The sequence below is a fragment of the Camelus dromedarius genome, chromosome 9 (assembly GCF_036321535.1).
Source record: "Camelus dromedarius isolate mCamDro1 chromosome 9, mCamDro1.pat, whole genome shotgun sequence".
Lineage (NCBI taxonomy): Eukaryota > Metazoa > Chordata > Mammalia > Artiodactyla > Camelidae > Camelus > Camelus dromedarius.
Genome location: NC_087444.1, coordinates 70259724 through 70278814, shown reverse-complemented (window position 1 = coordinate 70278814; position 19091 = coordinate 70259724). Strand labels below are relative to the sequence as shown.

The 19091-nt window shown below is 54.3% G+C and overlaps 1 protein-coding gene across 1 annotated transcript; it reads right to left on the bottom strand.

Moving 5' to 3' along the window:
* Positions 1 to 12460: 12460 nt before the first annotated feature.
* RABAC1 (Rab acceptor 1) lies at positions 12461 to 15261 on the bottom strand. The gene is made up of 5 exons (XM_010981455.2): positions 15077 to 15261; positions 14573 to 14785; positions 14176 to 14273; positions 12796 to 12897; positions 12461 to 12713 (listed from the first exon to the last, which is right to left on the bottom strand). The coding sequence occupies exons 1-5, from the start codon at positions 15130 to 15132 to the stop codon at positions 12625 to 12627; spliced, it is 558 nt and encodes a 185-aa protein (XP_010979757.1). The 5' UTR covers positions 15133 to 15261; the 3' UTR covers positions 12461 to 12624.
* Positions 15262 to 19091: the final 3830 nt, after the last annotated feature.

Below are 19091 nucleotides of genomic sequence, written 5' to 3'. Positions count from 1 at the left end.
CTCCTGTCAGCACCGATCACACACATGGAGACACTCACAGGCTGACACACATACTGCTGGGCTCACGAATACCTGTGCATGTGCAAGCCCGGACACACGAGTCCACACACAAAGCCCAACAATCAGGTGTCCAACACTTACCCCTGGACTCAAACACACATTCACACAAACTCTGGCACCCATGTCCACATACACATTCTGACACACACGTGTCGGCACACAAAACTCCAAGATGCACACTGACACACGAATAAAGGCATCCCATTAATGGAAGGTGGGAGCAACGTGGGGAAACTGCCTTCTGGCACAAGAGATCGTAAGAGACAGAGACAGATGCAGAAACTCTGAGACAGAGACTGACAGTGACAGAGATGGAAGAGACACAGGCAGGTAAAAGGAGCAACAGAGAAAAACTCAGAGACAGAGATGCAAAGAGAAAAGCTAGGGGAGGCTGTGAGGAGAATTGCCCCCCCCACCCCACCCCCATCCCACCCCCGCCAGCAGCGGACGGGGATCAGTGAGGGAGGGGGATGGGGAGCTCTCCCTTCATCTCCAGATCCTCCCCCCAACCCTGTCTCTCTCTCAGGAAGATGGATCCACCGCCCTCCCTGATGACAATGCTGTCTGTGCAAACTTTAATTAACACTTTGAGTTAATTAGTTCGAGATCATTTAGGAGTAAAATGTTTTTATTAGGGAGGCTGCGAGCCTGTTGATGGATGGGGCGCGATTCGCTCTTCCGCCCGCCGGGGACAGCCGGTAAACAGAAATCAATCAGGGGCCTCCCAACCCAGCACCCACCGCCCCCAAGACAAGCTCCCAGCCTAGGGCCCAGGAGTCCGGGCTCCTGGCCTTCTCGGACCCCGAGTTCCGAGCCGAGTCGACCTCTCTCCCAGATCCAGGTTTCCGGACCACCCCCCCCCCAACCCGGAACTTTCTTTTCCCCCTCAAACCTCTGAAGGCCTTGACTCCTCCAGCCTTGGCAGGGACCCCCCCCCCCACTCTCACTCCCTTCCCAGTCTCTTGGGCAGAGAATTAAGGATCGATTCGCTATTGGGGGGCTCCTTTGGCTGCTAGTCAGACCCTTCCCTCAACTCCCTCCCACGGTCCCTGACTCCGCGTCCCCAGAACTTTCCCTTCGTCATCTCGGCGTCTCCGTCTGGCTGTCTCGTTCGGTCTCTGCCAGGGCCTTCTCGGTCGGCCTCCCGCCCCTCCCGCCCGGCTGACGGCTTCATCAGGTGTCCGGGCGGCGGGGGCGGGGGGAGGCCGGGCCGGGCGAGGGGGAGGCCCGGGGACGGAGGGGGCGGAGGGGGCGGGGGTTCCGGGACCGATAAATCTTCATCAGGCGGCGGCGGGGGGGCCATTAGGCGCTAATGGGAAGATGGAGGGGCCTGTCGGCCGCGCGGGCCGGGCCTCATTTGTCCTGCTTCCCGCTCCATTGGCCGCCGCCCCCGCCCCGCCCCGCCCCGCCCCCGCCGCCGCCGCGCGCCCCATTTCCGTTTCAAACCTTTGGAAGGGATGGGGCGGGGTTGGGGGGGAGAATCTGGGGGTGGGATGGAAGAAAGAGGGAGCTGAAGTGCGGGGACACAGTTAGAAAAGGAGGAGGGGTTGCAGGACGCGGAGGGAAAGGGGGTTAGGCAGCAGAGGCAGAGTTTAGAACGTGGGCGACTGAGATAGAAAGCAGGCGGAGGGGGGAGCAGATCGCTGTGCGGAGGGGTCAGGACGTGGAGAAAGTAAATAGAACTCCCCGGAGGGAGGAAGAACTCGGGAGGGGCACATAAAACGCGAGAGGGGACTTGGAACGCGGGAGGGATGGGGATGGGAACGTAGTGGGGAGGAGGGCGCGGGGCTGGAATTAGGGGAGGGGTCGGCCTCCGGGGCGGGGGCCCAGGGAAGGCCTACGGGCGCGGCCCCCGAGGCAGAGGCGCGGCCCCCACCCATCGCCCGCAGCCGCCGCCCGCTCCCGGACTCGCGCTCCCCGCGCGTCCACTCTGATTTCTCGGCCCATTTTTCTTCCTCTCCTGTCACTCCGGCGCTCGCCCTCCCGCCGCCGGCTGCCCCGCCGCGCTCTGCTTCCCGCGGGAACCCCCCGCCGCAGCCAGCCCCGGGGGCGCAGGCCGGCTCTGCACCGCAGCGCCCCGACTCCCTCCCGCCCTGGCCCCCTCGGTGCCCTCCAGAACCACGTATGCCAGGCGTGTGACCCCCAAATCAGTCACTCCAGAAATGGATTGCCACCCCCTCGAAGATCCACAGGAGAGGCCCGGCTTTGGGGGTAGCACTGGGGCTGGGGTCCCCTGACCTGGGGACAGGTCTTTAGCACTTCTGTCCCCAGTCTCAGATTCCCCCAAAGGAGGCGGCTAGAAACCCGCAAACCAGGCATGTGAATCCCCACCGTCTCTCAGAAACCCCCAAGCAGACTGGAGACCCCTAGGATCAGCCTGATAACCTTGACCTGAGTCACCCCAGGCCATATAAAGTTACCCAGACTCAGAAACGCCAAGGACAGTACCCACAGCCCAGCCGCAGACATCCCAAAATGAGGATTTGGGGCTCCATTCACCCCAAACCTCCAGCCCAAGACACTGATAAGGAAGATGGGCCTTAGATCAGCCACCCCAAAATAAGTCAGTAACTACAGGCTCCCCCTAAAATAGGCATTGATTCCCCCAGAATCAGTCACCCCAAAATTAGGCATCAGAGGCCCCGAAGTTGTTATACCTGAACCTGACTTTCCTCATTGGCCCCCAAACAAACATCAGGACCTTGAGATAAGTCACCTGTTGTCTAGACAAATGGTCCCCCAGCTGCTGTCACCGCACTCAGGGCATAACCCCCATTCTCAATACAAACTAGGACTGAAACTCAGTCACCCCTAAACTAAGCAACTCCAATCCTGACATCTGGATCCCCAGACTCAATCAACCCAAGCTTGGGATCTGGGCCCCACCCAGCTTAAGTCTCCCCTAGACTAGACAGCTGGCTCCCCAGATTGTTTCCACTAAAACAGGAACTTCCCCACCACCAGCAAGTCACCTGACAGTAGTCATCTGGGTCTCTACTGCCACCCCCAAACTTTGCATCTGGACCTGCTCACCGGTAACCCTAACCTAGGCATTTGAACAATCAGCTTTAACAGCTTCCCCACTTGGCATCTGGAACCCCTCATCAGCTGCCCTTAAAATGCACATCTGAGCTCCCCCATCAGCTCCCCTCATAAGAGTGAGGAACGCCTCGGCAAGTTAGCCCATGACCCAGGCAGCTGGCCTCCCACCCAACACATCCCCAAAGACAGGACTCTGACCCTGAAGCCGTGATACCCAGACTACACCTCTGGTTCCCAAACTTCAGTCACCTCGACACTAACCATTAGTATCTCTCAGGCTGTTACCCTAAAAGTAGCCAAATCAAGTCAAGAACCCCCAAATCAGGCATGGAGAGCTCACCTTCAAGGTCAGTCCTCCTAAAGTAAACACGGGCATTTAAATAATTAGAGGCCTCAAACGCAGAATTTAAGGTGCCTGCCTCAGAAACCCTTTCAGTGGGTTGTGGTGGCCCCCCAAAAGATATATCCATGTCCTAACCCTGGAACCTGCTAATGTGATGTTATCGGGTAAAGAGTCTTTGCAGATGCCATGAAGTGGGGGATCTCCAGATGAGACCACCCTGTGTCACCTGAGGGCGCCCTGAATCCAGTGATGATGTTGATGTCCTTATGAGAGACAGGAGAGAAGATGAGACACACAGAGGAGGAGGCCATGGGAAGACAGAGGGAGGCAGGAGGGCTGCCAGCCACCAGAGGCTGGAAGAGGCGAGGAAGGATCCGTCCCCAGAGTCTTTGGAGGGAGTGTGGCCCTGCGGACACCTTGATTTTGGACTTCTGGCCTCCAGAACTGTGAGAGAATAAATTTCTGCTGTTTTAAGCCACTTGGTTTATTACTAGCCACAGGACACTAATTCAACTCCCCAAAACCAAGCCTCTGTATCCTAAACTCAGTGACGCCCCCCAAACTGGGGATATGGACCCCCATAATCAGGTGCCCCAAACCAGCCGCTATTCCCCAGACCAAACTTCTGGATCTCAGCCCAAGTAGCCACCACAGACTGGGGCATCAGGGACTCACGGCCACCCCTAGATTTATTGACTAGATCCCAAGGCTCACTCAGCCCCGAAACGTGTTTGTGGAGTCACAGCTGGGATGACCATGAAAAAGAGCAGTGGGACCACCCACAGGCAGTAACCTCCAACCTCTTCATCACCACAGCCTCAACAGACACCTGACATTGAGACACCTCAAAAAGAGGCAGCTGGGCCCCTGGGATCAGCACCCCCAAAATAAAATAAGCACTAGATACCTTTGAATATGAAAATGAATATACGTATGTATGTGCATGACTGGGACATTGTGCTGTACACCAGAAATTGACACAGTGTAACTGACTGTACTTCAATTAAAAATAAAATAAAATAAAATAAGCATTAGAGCTCCTCTAGTTGCTAAACCCTAACTCAGCATCTGGGCTCTGAGGTTAGTTCACCCCAAACTAAGTATCCAGAACCCCCCTTTAAGCCACCCTTAAACTAGGCAGGTAGGCCCGCCACGATCTGAGCCTGCCTGTCAGTCACCCCTTAACCCCAAATTGTATGTAAGTATTAGGAACTCTTAATCAGTAACCCCCAAACTAAGCAGCTATTCCCCACTCTCAAATGCCCTCCAAAACTAGGCTTCTGATACACAAAGAATGAGAACCCCCCCACCCTGGGAGGCATCTGATGATACAGGCAATTGCAGGCAACTAAGGGGGGGGTCACAGCCAAATTTGACATCTGAGCCCCAGCTGTCATCCCAGACTGGCACCCAGTTGGTGATCACAACCTCAGCAGGAGGACCCCTCTGAATAGACATCTGAGCAGTTTGCCTTGGCTACCCCCAAACTAGGGCTCTGGGCCCCAGCCCCAGAACTGCCCATCTGGACACCAGGGTAAGTCACCTCTAATTTGGCATTTAGGGCCCCAGCCTTAGTCCTCAAATTAGAACTCAGGCCACAGTCTCACTCACCTCTAAATTTACTTGTGGGGCCCCACTGTCATAAAGCCACAGCAAGTCACTCTCAGAAGAGGCATCTGAACCCCACAGTAGTTGCCCACAAGCCCGGCATCTGGCCTCCCAGTGTCAGATACCCCCAAAAGCAGGGTGGGGAACACCCAGGCTCAGTGAGCCCCAAACTTCAGTCAGCCCTGAAGTAATCAATGGGACCCCAAAATGAACAGATGGGCTGCCAAATGTGATCACTACCAAACCCAGACTAGTCACTCTCAGCTGGAAAGCTGGGTGTCCGAACTCACCCAGACTTGACAGGAGGCTCCCCCAGTGTGGCCACCTAGGCCCCCGACTGTCAGCACTAAGGCAAGTCTCTGTGGCCACCTCTGGCCCCCCACGGAAGTCCACACTGTCACAGATCTAGAGCCTGGTTTTAGGCACCCCAGATCAGGAACATGGGCCCACAATCACCAGAACTTGGCAGGAGGGACTCCAGTCACCCCAAATTCATTATCTCTCCAAAGTAGGCATCTGGGTTCCCAGTGTTCATCACCCACAACAATGCATCTCAACCACCATAACCACCATGTGCCCTCAAACTGGACTTTGACCCTCAGGACCCTGTTGTGCTTGATAAAGGCAGCTGAGCCCCTCAAGCCAGAAAGCCCCTCAGCCCACTGTGCCCTAGCCTCAGAGACCCCGCCAGCCCAGCATCCAGCCCCGTTCTCAGCCCTCCCCACCCTGGGTATCTCTGCCCCAGTGTCCATCACCTCCACACCCATGTGCAGAGATGTCCCAGCCTTGAAAGTCATTGGCCCTTTGTGGCACTGACATCCCCAAACCCAAACACCTCTCAGGTGGATCCTGGGCCCTGGGGCCCTGACCTCTCCAGTTCCACATGTCCAGACTTCCAGCTTCAGTAACCCCCAAGCAGGGCTCCACACCCCAGGCCACACTTCCTCAGAAATCCACTTATCCGGGGTCCCCAAGCCTGCGGGCAGGAGACCCCTGACTCAGTCACCCCAGGAACACGCAGGCATCAGCACTCACACTTGGCATTTGGAAGGCCCCAGGAACCCAGGCTCTGCACCCCAACAGAGTACCCTCGGTCTGCGTCATCCACAGGAGGCAAGCTGGTTCCCCCATTGCAATTCCTTCCAACCATCCACCAGAACCCCCAATTTGTTACCCCCATACCATCACCCCCAAATATACTGTAAGAACCCCAACTCTTTCATCCTGAAGTCGGTGGCTGGCCTCCCACAGTTCTTGTCACCCTGAACAGAACCATTGTTCACACAAATTGGTCCCAGACTCGGGGACAGGAGGTCTCTGTCACCTGGAACTGAGAGACGGTACCCACCCCAATGCGTCACCTTTGGCATCTGGTCTCGTCACCTCAAGCTAGACAACTGATCCAAGTACCTGTCTCCCCCAGTGGACAACTGGACCCCAATCACTATCAACCCAAACTAGACAAGAGACCCAGCTATGATCACCCCAAATTAGAAAACAAGACCAACAGCTCCTGTCACCCCTCTGGGCAACTAGACCTACAGTCTCTGTTACCCCAAACATGACAGTGGATGAATAAGATCTGCCACATCAGACCAGACAACCAGCATGCAAACTCTCTCCACCAGTTAGCAAGCTGAGCACCGGGCCCCCACCCAGACTACACCACCAACTTCTGGTCTTAACCAGTCTGCCACCCCCTAAACACCCTGGGACTTGTCAGTCTCAGTCCCACAAAACAGAAGACCACATCCCAGACTTTGTCACCCTGAATGCTCCCTGAGACCTCCGTCTCTTTTACACACAATTAGAACCAGACCACAATCTCTGTCACCACAGATATGCCCTGGGACCTGAGTCTCTGTTCCACGAAACCAGACAATCAGACTTCAGTCTCTGCCACCCCAAAAACATTCCAAGATCCCAGTCACTATCCTAGCAAACTAGACAACCAGATGCCATTCTCTGTCACAACAAATAAACCCCCTTAGGACTCCAGTCTCTGTCCCCCCAAACTAGACAACCAGACCTCAGGGCCACAGTCTCCATCCCCACAGACTAGAGAACCAGACCCCCATTATTATCACCTCAAATCCACCCTGGGACGCTGTTCTCTGTCCCCGGAACTAGATAACCATGCCTCTGGTCTGTCACCCCAAATACACTCTGGGACCCCAGCTTGTGATCGCTAAAATTAGACAACCAGACCCACAGCCAAACCTTAAAATACTCCTTGGTAACCCCAATTTGACACTCAGCACTGGGCAGCCAGGTCCCAGCCTGTCACTCCACATACACATGGAACCCTAATCTCTGTCTCACAAAACTAGGCAAGCAGACCTCCAGAGTCTGGCAACCGAATGGATCCTGGGACCTGGTTTTTACCCCACAGAAGGATATAACCAAACCTTCAGTCTGTAACACCCCAAATATGCCCTGGGACCCAGTTTCTCTCCCCCCAAATAAGACAATGGTACCTGTAGGCTCTCTCACTCCACACTGAGCACCTGGATATATAAAATGTCACCTCAAACTAGAGACCTGGCCCTACAGCCCTGTGGCCTTCATCTTGTCAACCAAACTCCAGTCTGTCGTCCTAAACTGGACAACCAGACCCCTGGTCCCACTCGTGCCCAACTAGGAGAGCAAACTGCCATTCTGTGTCACCCTAAACTAGACCCAGAGCCCAGGCATGCAGCCCTCACTGGACCGCGGATCCTAGTCTCTGTCATCACAAACGAGACAACTAACCTCCTAGTCTCTGTCACCCCGAGCCAGGTCCTGGACCCTCAAACCTCTGCCACCTCAATCTAGGCAAATGAACCTCCACTTCTGATGCCCCAAACTGGACATCTGGACCCCCAGGCTTAGGCAATTCACACTCAAAGAAACCCCACAGTCCCTGAAATCTCATGACAGCAGCTTCGCTGCTCTCTGCCTCCCAAACCGAACAACAGGAGCCCGGTCAGTCTATCCCTGCGACCAGGCAACTGGATCTGTAGTGTCTGCTTCTTCAAACCAGCCAAGTGGTCACCCAATGTCTTTGACTTCAACCCCAGCCCCGAATCCCAGTGTCATCACCCTAAACTGAAAACCAGTCCCTTGGTCCCAAGCTAGACGATCAGCCTTGTGTCTCTGGCACCCCAAAAGGAATAACCGGACTACAACTACTAGACACCCCAGTGGGGTCTATCAGACCCCTAATTTCTGTTGCTCCAAACTAGTAACTGAACCCGCAGTCTGGCATCCCAAACTTTAATGTTTTGGTGTCTCAGTCTAGCAACTAGACTGCCATTCTATCACCCCAAAAAAGAGCAGACTCCCAACTCCGATAGCCCCAGGGAAGCCCCAGGGCTCAGTCTTGGTCACCTGAAAACTAGATAATCAGACCCCCAGGCTGTCACACCAGACTGGAATAGCTCCTATCACTCCAGCCTTGACAAGAACCCCAGACTCTGGCCCCTCCAGCAACTCCAGTCCCTGTCACTCCCAGCCAGACAAAAGAGTCTCCAATCTGTCACTTAAAATTTGAGAACTAGACCCAGTGTTTTTAACCTCAAACTAGACAAGCAGACGTTCTCCAAACTAAAAAACGTGATCTCCTAGTTGCTGTCACTTCACACTGGGCAGAGAGATTGCCCCCAATCTCTGGTGTCCCAGATGGAACAGAACCCCCAGGCTTTGTGACAGCGACCAGACAGTGTTGCTTGCTCTGCTACCTCAAGAAAACAACCAGACCCCGATCAGGTTGCCTCCAGACAAGGGGACACCTACCTTGTCACCCCACACTAGGGCCCTGCACACCCCGTGCCATCGGGAAGCCCCATCTGTCACCTCAAGCTAGATAACATGACCTCAAAGTTGGTAACAGACCCTCAGTTTCTGTTACCCCAAACCAGACACTGGACTTCAGGCTGTCACCCAAAACAACACAACAGTCTGACACCCCAGTGAGGTGTGGGCATTCCCTGGCCCTGTCACTCCACACTGGACACGTCGATCCCTTATCCCTGTCACCTCAGGCCTGGGCTCACAGGCTTTTTTAATCATGACGTTGACAATCAGATCCCCAACGTGTCACTCTCAATCAGCCAACTGGACCCCCAGCCTCTGTCACCAAAATAGACCAGCAGACTTTTGGTTTCTGTCTCCTTGATGAGATACCAAGCCCCCTAGTTTCTGTGCCCAAACCAAACCTCTCAACCCCAAGGTCATTCAGGAGGGGATAGATGGGGAACTGGATCCTCAGTCCTGACCACCCCCATGGAAGCTTCGGGTCTCAGCATCTCAATAGCTCAGCATCAGAACTAGGGACCTGTAGTTCATCACCTCCAGATTAGGCCTCTGGACTGAGTCTCAGCCTCCCACCACCAACCCCCAAACCCAGGCTGCTGATCACTTGCCTCAGTGATCTCAGCCCCAGGACGCTGGGTCCCCGGCCTCAGCCATCTCCAAACAAGTCAGATGGACCACATTCACTCCAGGCCCAGCAATGGAAACTGGACGAAGGGACCATCCTCCCTTGTGGGCAGTCTCCCCTGGGAATGCTGGCCTCTGGATTAACAAGCTAAACGCCCTGTGCCATCCTCAAGTTGGGATTGGGACCCTGGCCTCTGAGTAGACTCAGGTGCCCAACTCTCAACCTCAGGCACCTCAGGTCTCCTCCTTCAGGACAAGTCCATTTCTGGCTCCTTCCCCAGAGAAGGTCTGGAAGTAGCCCTTTTCTGCCCTCTGGTGGCAGCCACTGAAAGTGCACCTGTAGTGACTAGGAACAGTGTGGACTCTGACACTCGGGCTGCCTGGAGAAAGTCTGGAGGAAGCACTTTTCCGCCCTCTGGTGGCAGCCACTGGAAGTGCACCCCTGGTGACTGGGAACATTGTGTCCACTCAAGACACCCAGGGCCCCTGGTCTTCCCATCTTGACAGAAGCCTGAAACCTGGGGGTTACCCTTAATTGCTCCCTCCCACTCAGGTCCCACGCAGGCCAGTCACCAAGCCCCAACCCTCCTCCTTCCCTTCCTTCCCTGTCTGTCCTTTCCGTTCCATGTCCCTGCCTCATCTTCCCCAGCTTGGCTCATCCTCCCTGGTCCCACTCCCTCCAGCCCATCCCCATAAGACCCCAAAGGGATACTTCTGACGTTCACACCTGACCCTGTCCCACCCCTGCTCAAAACCTTTCCATAGTTCCACATTACCTTAAACTAAATCCAAAGACCTCTCCATGGCTTGCAGGTCCTCCATCTGGCCCCCAGCATCCTCCTCACCATCATCTCCTACATCACTCCCTTTACCGCTGTCTCGTCACTGAGTGGTCCTACCTCAGGGCCTTTGTACTTGCAGTTCCCTCTGGCTGGAACACTCTTCCCCCAGATCTTGGAGGGGCAATCTCCACCCCACTGCCCAGCAAGGCCTTGCCCCACCGCTCTTAAGTGAGCTCCACTCCCTCTTCCTCTACTCTCTAGCCTGGGCCAGTTGCCTGTTTTGTTGACTTCAGAGGCTTATCACCGTCTGAGAGCTTCCTTTTGGTTTGTTGTTTGGCCTGTGTGTCTGGAGCCTCCCCCTTGGAATGTGAGCTCCCAGAGGGCAGGGCCCCCTCCGTGTGCCACTGCTGTTTCCCCAACATCGAAGCTAGCGTGTCCAGTAGAGACAGGATAAGAGCTACAGATGTAATTTTGTATTTTCTACCTAATCATTTTAAAAAATAAAAAGTGAAAATAATCTACCCTAGCACATCCAACATATCCTTCCAACACATGACCAACATAAAACATTATTAATGAAAGATTTTCACACCCTTTTCCTACCTTAGTGTGAAATCTGGTGTGTATTTTACACTCGTAGCACATCTCGATCTGGACCAGCCATGTTTCAAGAACTCAGTGGCCACATGTGGCTGGTGGCCACCACACGTGACAGAAGGAATCCAGAAAAATCCTGGGTACTCAGTGGGCCCTTGATAAACACTGAGTGAATGATGAACCAGTGAGTTCTGGTGATGAGAACCAAGGTTGGAGAGGCTGTGTCCCGGAGCTCACTGAAATGTCGCCTCCTCAGAGAGCCCCTCCCCGGCCAGCCCCATCCGAATTCGCTTTTCAGGCCCTCTCTGTCACCTCGCTCTGTTGTCCCATCTGCCAAGGGCTTCCTCTGCCAGGTGCTTTTCTCTTTTGTCAGCATCCCCACATAGCAGCCTTCACGTTACAACAGAAAGCAAATCATGTCACTCGTACCTCACTCAGTAAAACAGAAGCCCTCACTGAAGTGAGCGCCAGTCTCCCTGTCCCCCACTTCAACTGCTCCAGCCACGCCGGCCTCGTCACTGGCCTCATCGCTGTTCCTCAAACCTCCGGCACACTGATGGCTTCAAGCCTTTGCCCTGCTGCTTCCTCGGCCCAGAATACTCTTCCTCTAAAGGATCTGCAGCTGCTCCCTCCCACAATTTAAGTCTTCGCTTTAACCTATAACTCACCTCCAGAACTTTCTCCAGAAGAGTTGACATAGTAGGCCCGAGACTGCTGTCCTGAGAGAGACCTGCTTGAGTAGCGGCCCTTGGCTGGCATTGGGAACCCAGTTTTCAGCAGGGTTCTCATCGCTCCCTGGAAGAGCGGCTCTGCTGCCTAAACTGTTTGTGCAAACGATGTTGTTGATGCTGAACACCTGTTTTCTTCTGGGAGTCTGGAATCCCGGCACACGCTAGACAGGGGATGCTTACGTGGTCACCTCCCCAGCAACAGCCCCGGCACTGGGTCTCAGAGGAGCTTCCCTTGCAGGCAACGTTTCACACGTGTTACCACTCACCGCTGGGGGAATTAAACTCAGCCTGGGTGACTCCCCTGGGAGAGGACTCTGGGAAGCCTTCACCGGGTTTCCTCTGGACTTCGCCCCTTGTGCCTTTTTCCTTTGCTGATTTTGCCTTTCATGATAATAAATCACAGGGGTTTTTTTTTTTACAACTTATTCTTTAATTAGCAACCTTTGGGGGCGGGGAGAAGTCACATCAGGACTTAAAAGCAAAGGCAGAGACCCCCACACCAGCTGGTTTTTCCTGGTCAGGCTGGAGCAGACCCACTACATCCTGGTCCCAGGCTGGTTTGATTGCAAACGGTCTTCACTTCATCTGAGGGCCTAGCTCCAGTGAATTCAAAATCATAGCTTTGAGTACAACTATATACTGAGTTTTGAGTCCCCCCAGCAAATCCCTGGACATGGGGGTGGTCCTGGGGACCCTAACATACCCTCTTCTCCTCAGAACTTGTCACCATTGGCCATCCTGTCATATTTTAGTTATTTACCTTGTTTATTGTCTCCTCCCCCCAACCCGCCCTGCCAGGCCCACCCCCACCACCTTCTTGGTCTCTGCAGGTTCCCAGCGTCACCCCACACAGACCCACAGAAGATCCTGGGAGAATATTTGCTGAATGACAACTGTAACAGCTTTATTTCTAAAGCTGGAGTCCCTCCCTGGGCTTGTGATGGGAAGGGGGTCTTTGTCCAGAGCGGCAGAGCCATGCAGGACAGGGGTGAACAGGCATGGGGCAGCTGGCTCGGGAGGCTGGCAGGTCCTGGAAGACCCCTCACACAGGTTCCATCTGCAGCTCCTCCCCCTCCACGGCCTCGGTCTGGTGGAAGGCGGCGTGGGAGCCGATGACCACGAGTGTGGCTCCTGCAGGAAAACGGGCAGTTCAGGGCCTCGCCCCCGCTCCTGGCCCCCACTGCCCACTGCTCTACCCAGACCCTGTACTCACCTAGGACCCAGAAGACAGCGGAGCCGGCACCAGCTAGCCAGAAGAAGGGAAAGGAGACGGCCCCGGCCAGAGCATACTGGTGGGCTGGGGTCACCTCTCGGCCTGGCGGGGGTCAGAACGGCATTAGGGCAGCTGTTTCAAAACTCATGCCCTCTTCCAGAGGAACCCATGATGTCCCCTAACAATCTGGTGTCACAAGTTCCTAGAGCCTCAGCATCTAAACTCCGGCCAAGGCCCTCCAAGTCCTGGCCCCACCCATTTCTCCCACAGCCCCACCCACTCTCCCCTGGAATACAGCATGCCTTCCTCGGCCCTTCACCCTCTGCCCTTCAACCCCACTTCTGCTAGGAAGTTCCCAGCCTCCGTCTCCCTCCTCTTCCCCCGATTACAGCTCTCCAGCTCCAACCTGCACTCACGTAGACCTGGAGTCTCAAACTGGTGGCCCAGAGGCCAAGTCTGACCTGCAGATGCGTGTTTTGAGTCTGCATATTATTCCACAAGAATTTGATTTGATTTGTGGCTGACCAAGAAACTGAATGATTTCACATAATACTCTGTATCCACGGATGGAAACCCACGGATCATTGTACTATACTATTTTATAAAAGGGACTTGAGCATCCTTGGATTTCGGTATCTGCCAGGGACCCTGGAACAGGCGAGGGACAGCTATATAGATATCTGGCTTCTTGTGGCAGACTGGAAGGGCAGGTCTGTATGCCATGGTGGCAGCAGAGGCTGAAGCCAAGTTGTGCTTAAACTCCATGCCTTGTGCTTGCCCAACACGCCCCTCCACCCAGCCCACCTCTGTTATGTACATAACTGGCAGGCTTCTGAAGGATTCTGTCTTAGGTGCACCTGTTTGTCTGATCCCAACTCCCCCTTATCCCTACTCCAAACCTTCAGCCTCCCCTAGTTGGAAACTCAGCCTCCATTTTCTTCCCAGTAGTGCTTGGTGCCAGTCTGGGACCACATGAGACACAGTCCTCAGCTTCCCCCTCTGAGAAGTCCCATGATGTTTCTACTCCCAACCCAGGAAGCAGGAGAGGACAGAACTAGGCCAGTGTAAGGTCGCCACCTGGTGTCCGGTGTGGGTACCAGCAACTGATGCTTTTGGCAAGAGGTGAGGGAGGGAGAGGGAAGAAAGGTTTAAGGGACAGGGCTAAGTGGAGAGTGGGCTCTGGGGTATCTTCTGGGCTTGGGGAATAGCAACTTGGGAGGCTGAGAGTGGGTGGGAGCATCAGGTTGTATGAGACTTTAAGGGATCTAGTGTAGATCTAGGCTTGGGGCACACTTGGGTTCAAAAGGAATTAGGTTTGGGCTCTAAGGCTTGCATTCCAACAGACCAGGATTTGAGGAGACTGGGCAGGGGATTTCTCACCAAACAGCACAAACTTGGACTGCAACGTGCGCAGATAGAGGATGTAACAGGCGCCAAAGAAGACAGCCAGAGCTACCAGCAGCATGGGGGATGTCACCCTGGAGGAGGACAGGGAGGCATCGGTCAGGCTGCTGGGGCTGGGTCAGACACGGGGGCCCGACCTACACCAGTGGATAGCAGGCTACATCCTTGGGGCCAGGCAAGGCTAGGTCACATCTGGTCACACTGCATCCTGGCCAGGCTATGGGGGAGTAGGGACTCGGCTCTTCAGTAAAAAGGTGCCGCAGAGCTCTCTCATAGGAGCGGGGCCTGGCCAGTGAGAGGAGGGCCAGGATAGTGAGGGCGCGGCCGGCCAGTGCCGGCCGGTCAGCCTGGTGGGGGCTGGAGAGGCACTCACACACAGTACAGGATGAGGCCCAGGAACACGAACACATAGTTGCTCTGGTAGTACTCCACATTGCGTACGAGGCGCTGGCACAGCTCGCCCAGGTTGCGGGGCCGTGAGAAGCGCCGCTGGTCCACGAACGAGCCCCAGGGCCGGATGGTCGCACGGCGCCGCTCTAGCCACTCACGGCCCGCGCCAGATGGAATCAGTTTCGGCAGCAGGGTCCTAGCGGGTGCAGAGCCAGATCAGCGGCAGACAGGATGGAGCCCGGAACCCTGCGCAAGGAGGGGACCGAGGGGGGCCCGGACTCCGGGGTTCTTGGGGGGATAAGGCCCCAAACTCCTGGATCCCAGGGGAGGAACAGACTGAGGGCCCAGACTCCAGAGTCCTCGAAGAGGACATAAGGGCCCAGACTCATGTGTCTGGAGGCCCAGATTCCTAGGACCCCAAGGAGGAGGGGGCGGGGACCCAAGACTCCCGTATCTCGGTCGTGGGTGCTAGATCTGGCTTGCTCACGTGGCGCTCAGCCCTTCCGCCTCCGCAACCTTCTGCTGGTCCTTCTCGGTTGCCATCTCTGTGTTGTGAGGGGAAGAACCGCTGTAACGAGCCTGGGGCCCTGCAGAACCCGCCGGCCCCGCCCGAGCCCGGCTTTACCAGCCGAGCGGGAGCGGACGTGGCGCCGTTCGGGAGCCGCTGGGAGCTGTAGTTCTGCCGCCGAGCATTGTGGGAGTTGTAGTCCTGATGCAGTCAGGGAGCGTGAGAGCCATGATGGTGTGGCTCGCGAAGCACATGGGAGATGTAGTCGAGTAAAGCGACGCTGAGCGTCTCTGGCATTGTGGGAATTGTAGTTTCAGAAGCTGGACTTGTGAAGTCGGGGAAGGTAGTGTGCCAGGAGTCAGGGTGTTATGGGAGCTCCAAAGTCAGAAGCAGGAGCTCTAAAGGTAGAAGCAGACGTTGTGTACTGTCCTGTGCAGGGTAAAATGGGGACTGTGTAGAGCTGCCATTCTGACTCTAGATGGTATGAAAAAACTCTTGATGAAACACTCAGATGTTCTGATTCTCAGATTTGGGGTGAGATCTGCATTTCTAACAAATTCCTAGGTGATGCTGATGCTTCTGGTCCATGGACCGCATTTTGAATAGCAAGACTGTAGACAACTCGTGGGCATCTATTCCTTCCTTCTTCGAGAGGCTAATGAGGGGGCCATGGTTGCTAGAGGTGGATATCTGAGAGGGGATCAGAGCTCCCCCACAACCCTTGGGCTCCCAGGGATAAATGGGTTAGGACTAGGGACCTAAGGACACCCCTGCTTTGGATAAGAAAAAGGGCAGTAGGGAAAAGGAAAGAGTTGAGGTTTTTGTGGGGGTTTTTTTCATTTTATCTTTTTGTCTTCCAGTTTTATTGAGGCAGGGGTGAGAATTTTTAAAGAGAGTTGTTATAACTAAAAGAGCTGGGATTCTGCAGTCAGCGGTCAAAGTCCAGGCGGGGTTGACCTCATCACCTCCCTGAACCTCAGTGACTTCATCTGAAAAGTGGGATCCTGATGGTACCACATTCATGGGGTTAAGATTGGGTTTGAATGATCCACGAAAAGTACTTGAAAGAGCCTTGATATTTCACATGCTTATTTCAAATGGTAGTCCATGTTCCTGCCACTGCATTATCATGAATATTACGATTATTTCTGGAGTTTAGCCTTCTCCAATGTAACAGAACACCTTGGATGTCCCAAAGAGTGGCTGGCATCTGAGACACGGACCTTTCTTTCTCCTAGTTCCCACAGCCATGGTTCTGTCTGTCTTTGCCCCTGCCCGAGTGAGTTGTGGGAAATTGGCCAGAATTCTAAAGGGGTGCATCAGAATGGCCTCAAGAAATGTGTGTTGGGACACTCTACATGGACTGAGGTCCTCATTTTCCAAGGCTGGGTGGGGCCGAAGGAGAAAGCCCACATGGGATGTCTAGGTGACTCTAACTCCAACTCTGTCTTCCAACATCCATATCCCTTTGGGGTTTGGGCTTTGAGACCTGCTGGGTGGCATCCCCACAAGGTGGGGAAGATGGCGCCTGCCAAAGGGGCTGGTGGCCCAGTAGGCAGGGAGGCCCCCTGTCTGGGGGGTCCCAAGCTGAAACTGAATGGGCCATAGTTGAAGATCAGGTTGGCTTGTTACTGTTATTTCCCTTTGTCAGCCCCAGGCTTTTAGTAGAAGCTTGTTCAGATTTCCCACTTGTGTCCAGCTTGGCTTCAGGAAATCAAAGGAGGACTGTGAGTACACAGCCCAGAGCATTCCTGGAGGGATCAATACCTGAGTTCAAAGTGATGGGGCCAGCAGAGGTAACCAGAGGAGCCCCCCAAGAGGAAGATGAATCTTGGGGAGAGGAGAGTTAGAGGCAGAGATCCAGCTGCCTTCTCCCATGGCCAACCTTGGTACATTGGGGTTTGACTTTTGTTATGCAAGCTCTTGGGATTTCCTTATAGGAACACAAATGAAAGCTGTTTCACTCCATAACCTGCCAGGACCTGTTCTGAACAGAGGCTATATGGGCAAAGGCCTGGAGGTATTGAGCAGCATGGGCCGTGGATAGTGGGATCCAGAAGAAGGCCATTGTGGGGAGGGACCCTCTGAGTAGGACAGGAGGGGAACTTTGAATTGGGATTTTGAGGGATGGAGACTTGATGTAGGGGCAATGTGGAGGAGGAGCCCCTTGAAACAGGGATTGTGGGTGAGGAGGCCCTACGGAGGATCTCTGAGACAGGGAGACAATGGGAGATATGGGGGGAGAAGGGGCCTAGGGCAGGTGGACCCTGAATTCAGGGGATGGTGGGAGACAAGGAGGAGGTACCTGAAAAGATTGTGAGAGATGGGCCCTGGCCCTGTGGTCCTTCCAGACTGAGGCCTTCTTCCTGCCTCTTGGATCCCTGGAGGGAACAGAGCTGGGAGGGTAGGAGGACATTACCATAGACAGTCAGAAACCTGGGTTATAGTTCTGCTGTGTGACCTCAAGGAAGCCCCTGCCCTCTCTGGGTGTCAGGTTGTCCAACTGTTTGTGGGAATATTTTTTTCCCTGTACTTGAAGAATAAAGTAGTTTCTCTGGCCTCCCTAGGAGAGGTCCAGGCTCACACAGCACTTACCAGGCCCACGCTCTGTCCTGGGCATCACAAGCAGTGTCTGGCACATGTGACCCCTGCCCTCTGACTGCCCTCCCCCTCCGACTCAGGCACTCCTCAGCATTGTCTTGTGCAGCGGGCGTGAGCGCACACTCACACTAACGTAGGCTCTCAGCATCCCGGACACCCAGACACCTGTGCTGGGAAGCAGTCGGGACTGGGTCCAGCCCCAGGCCCTCCTCTCACTCCCATCTTTGGGCTGTATTAGAAAGGCTGCCTCGAGGGAAGGGGTGGTGCTGCCCAGCCAGAGTGGCTAACATTCAGAAGACTGACAGTACCAAGTGTTGACAAGGGTGTGAAACAACTAGAACTGTCATACACCGTGGGAATGTGGAATGACCCAAGAGCTTTGAAAAGGGTGAGGCTGTTTCTATTAAAGATAAACACAGACTGTCCCCTGATCAGTAATTCCATTCCTAGGCATGTACCCAACAGAGATACATACGTGTGTCATCAGAGGATATTACTAGAATGTTTGTCTTCCTAGACGCTCCCAAAATGGAAAAAACAAATGTCCATCCACTGGAGAATGGATCAGCAAATTGTATTATAGTCACACAGTGGAATACTCTGTAGCCATGAAAAAGAGTAGACTACCAATACACGTGACACCGCTGGTGATGCTTAGAGATGTGATGTTGAGGACAAGAAACCAGACACAGGAAGCAGCCTGCTGTAAGATTTCATTTCTACAAAGTCCAAGGACAGGCACAACTAAAGAATGGTGACAGAAATCTGATCAGCAGAACTCTCCAGGTGGATGGAAACATTCCATACCTTAATATGGATGGTGGGTCCATGGATGTAATTTTTTAAATCCTTGAGCTGTGCCCTTGAGATTTGTGCACTTCAAGTTTATCTCAACAAAAAGAGGAAGAAGAGCATAGCGACTTAGAGCTTAGGCAGCCTAGGTTCACATCCCAGATTTGTCACCTCTCAGCTGTGTGACCTTGAGCAAGTCACTTTCCCTCTCTGTGCCTTGTGAGGATTAAATGAGCTAATACACGTAGAGTGCTTAGAAGAGGGCAGAGCACAGAGTAGGTTCTCAATGAATCATTGGCACATTATCATCGCCTCCCCAGGGTCCTCTCCAATATGAGAGGACACAGATTTGGATTCTCTTCTGCTTCCCTGTTCTGATCCCAGGATCCCATCACCTGGTGAATTCAAGCTGCTGTCACTCTAACTCTTGTTGGATCTAAAACTCCATGATTTGATGTCTTCGAGATTCCATGACTCCCAAGCTCCTGTGAGGCTAAATTCCTGGGGTTTCGTGAATCACCCAGCCACGGGGGCCAGCCCAGGGGATGCCGCCCTGCCCACGCCCCTGGGCCAGAAAAGAAGCACGACACACACACCGCTT

Bases quoted from the DNA above. Each gene is read 5' to 3' on its own strand.
- RABAC1 (XM_010981455.2), bottom strand. From the start codon at position 15,132: ATGGCAACCGAGAAGGACCAGCAGAAGGTTGCGGAGGCGGAAGGGCTG. The intron at 14,786-15,076 runs GTGAGCAAGCCA...TGCACCCGCTAG, and splicing joins GCGGAAGGGCTGAGCGCCAC to GACCCTGCTGCCGAAACTGA. The intron at 14,274-14,572 runs GTGAGTGCCTCT...GTCCTCCTCCAG, and splicing joins GGCCTCATCCTGTACTGTGT to GGTGACATCCCCCATGCTGC.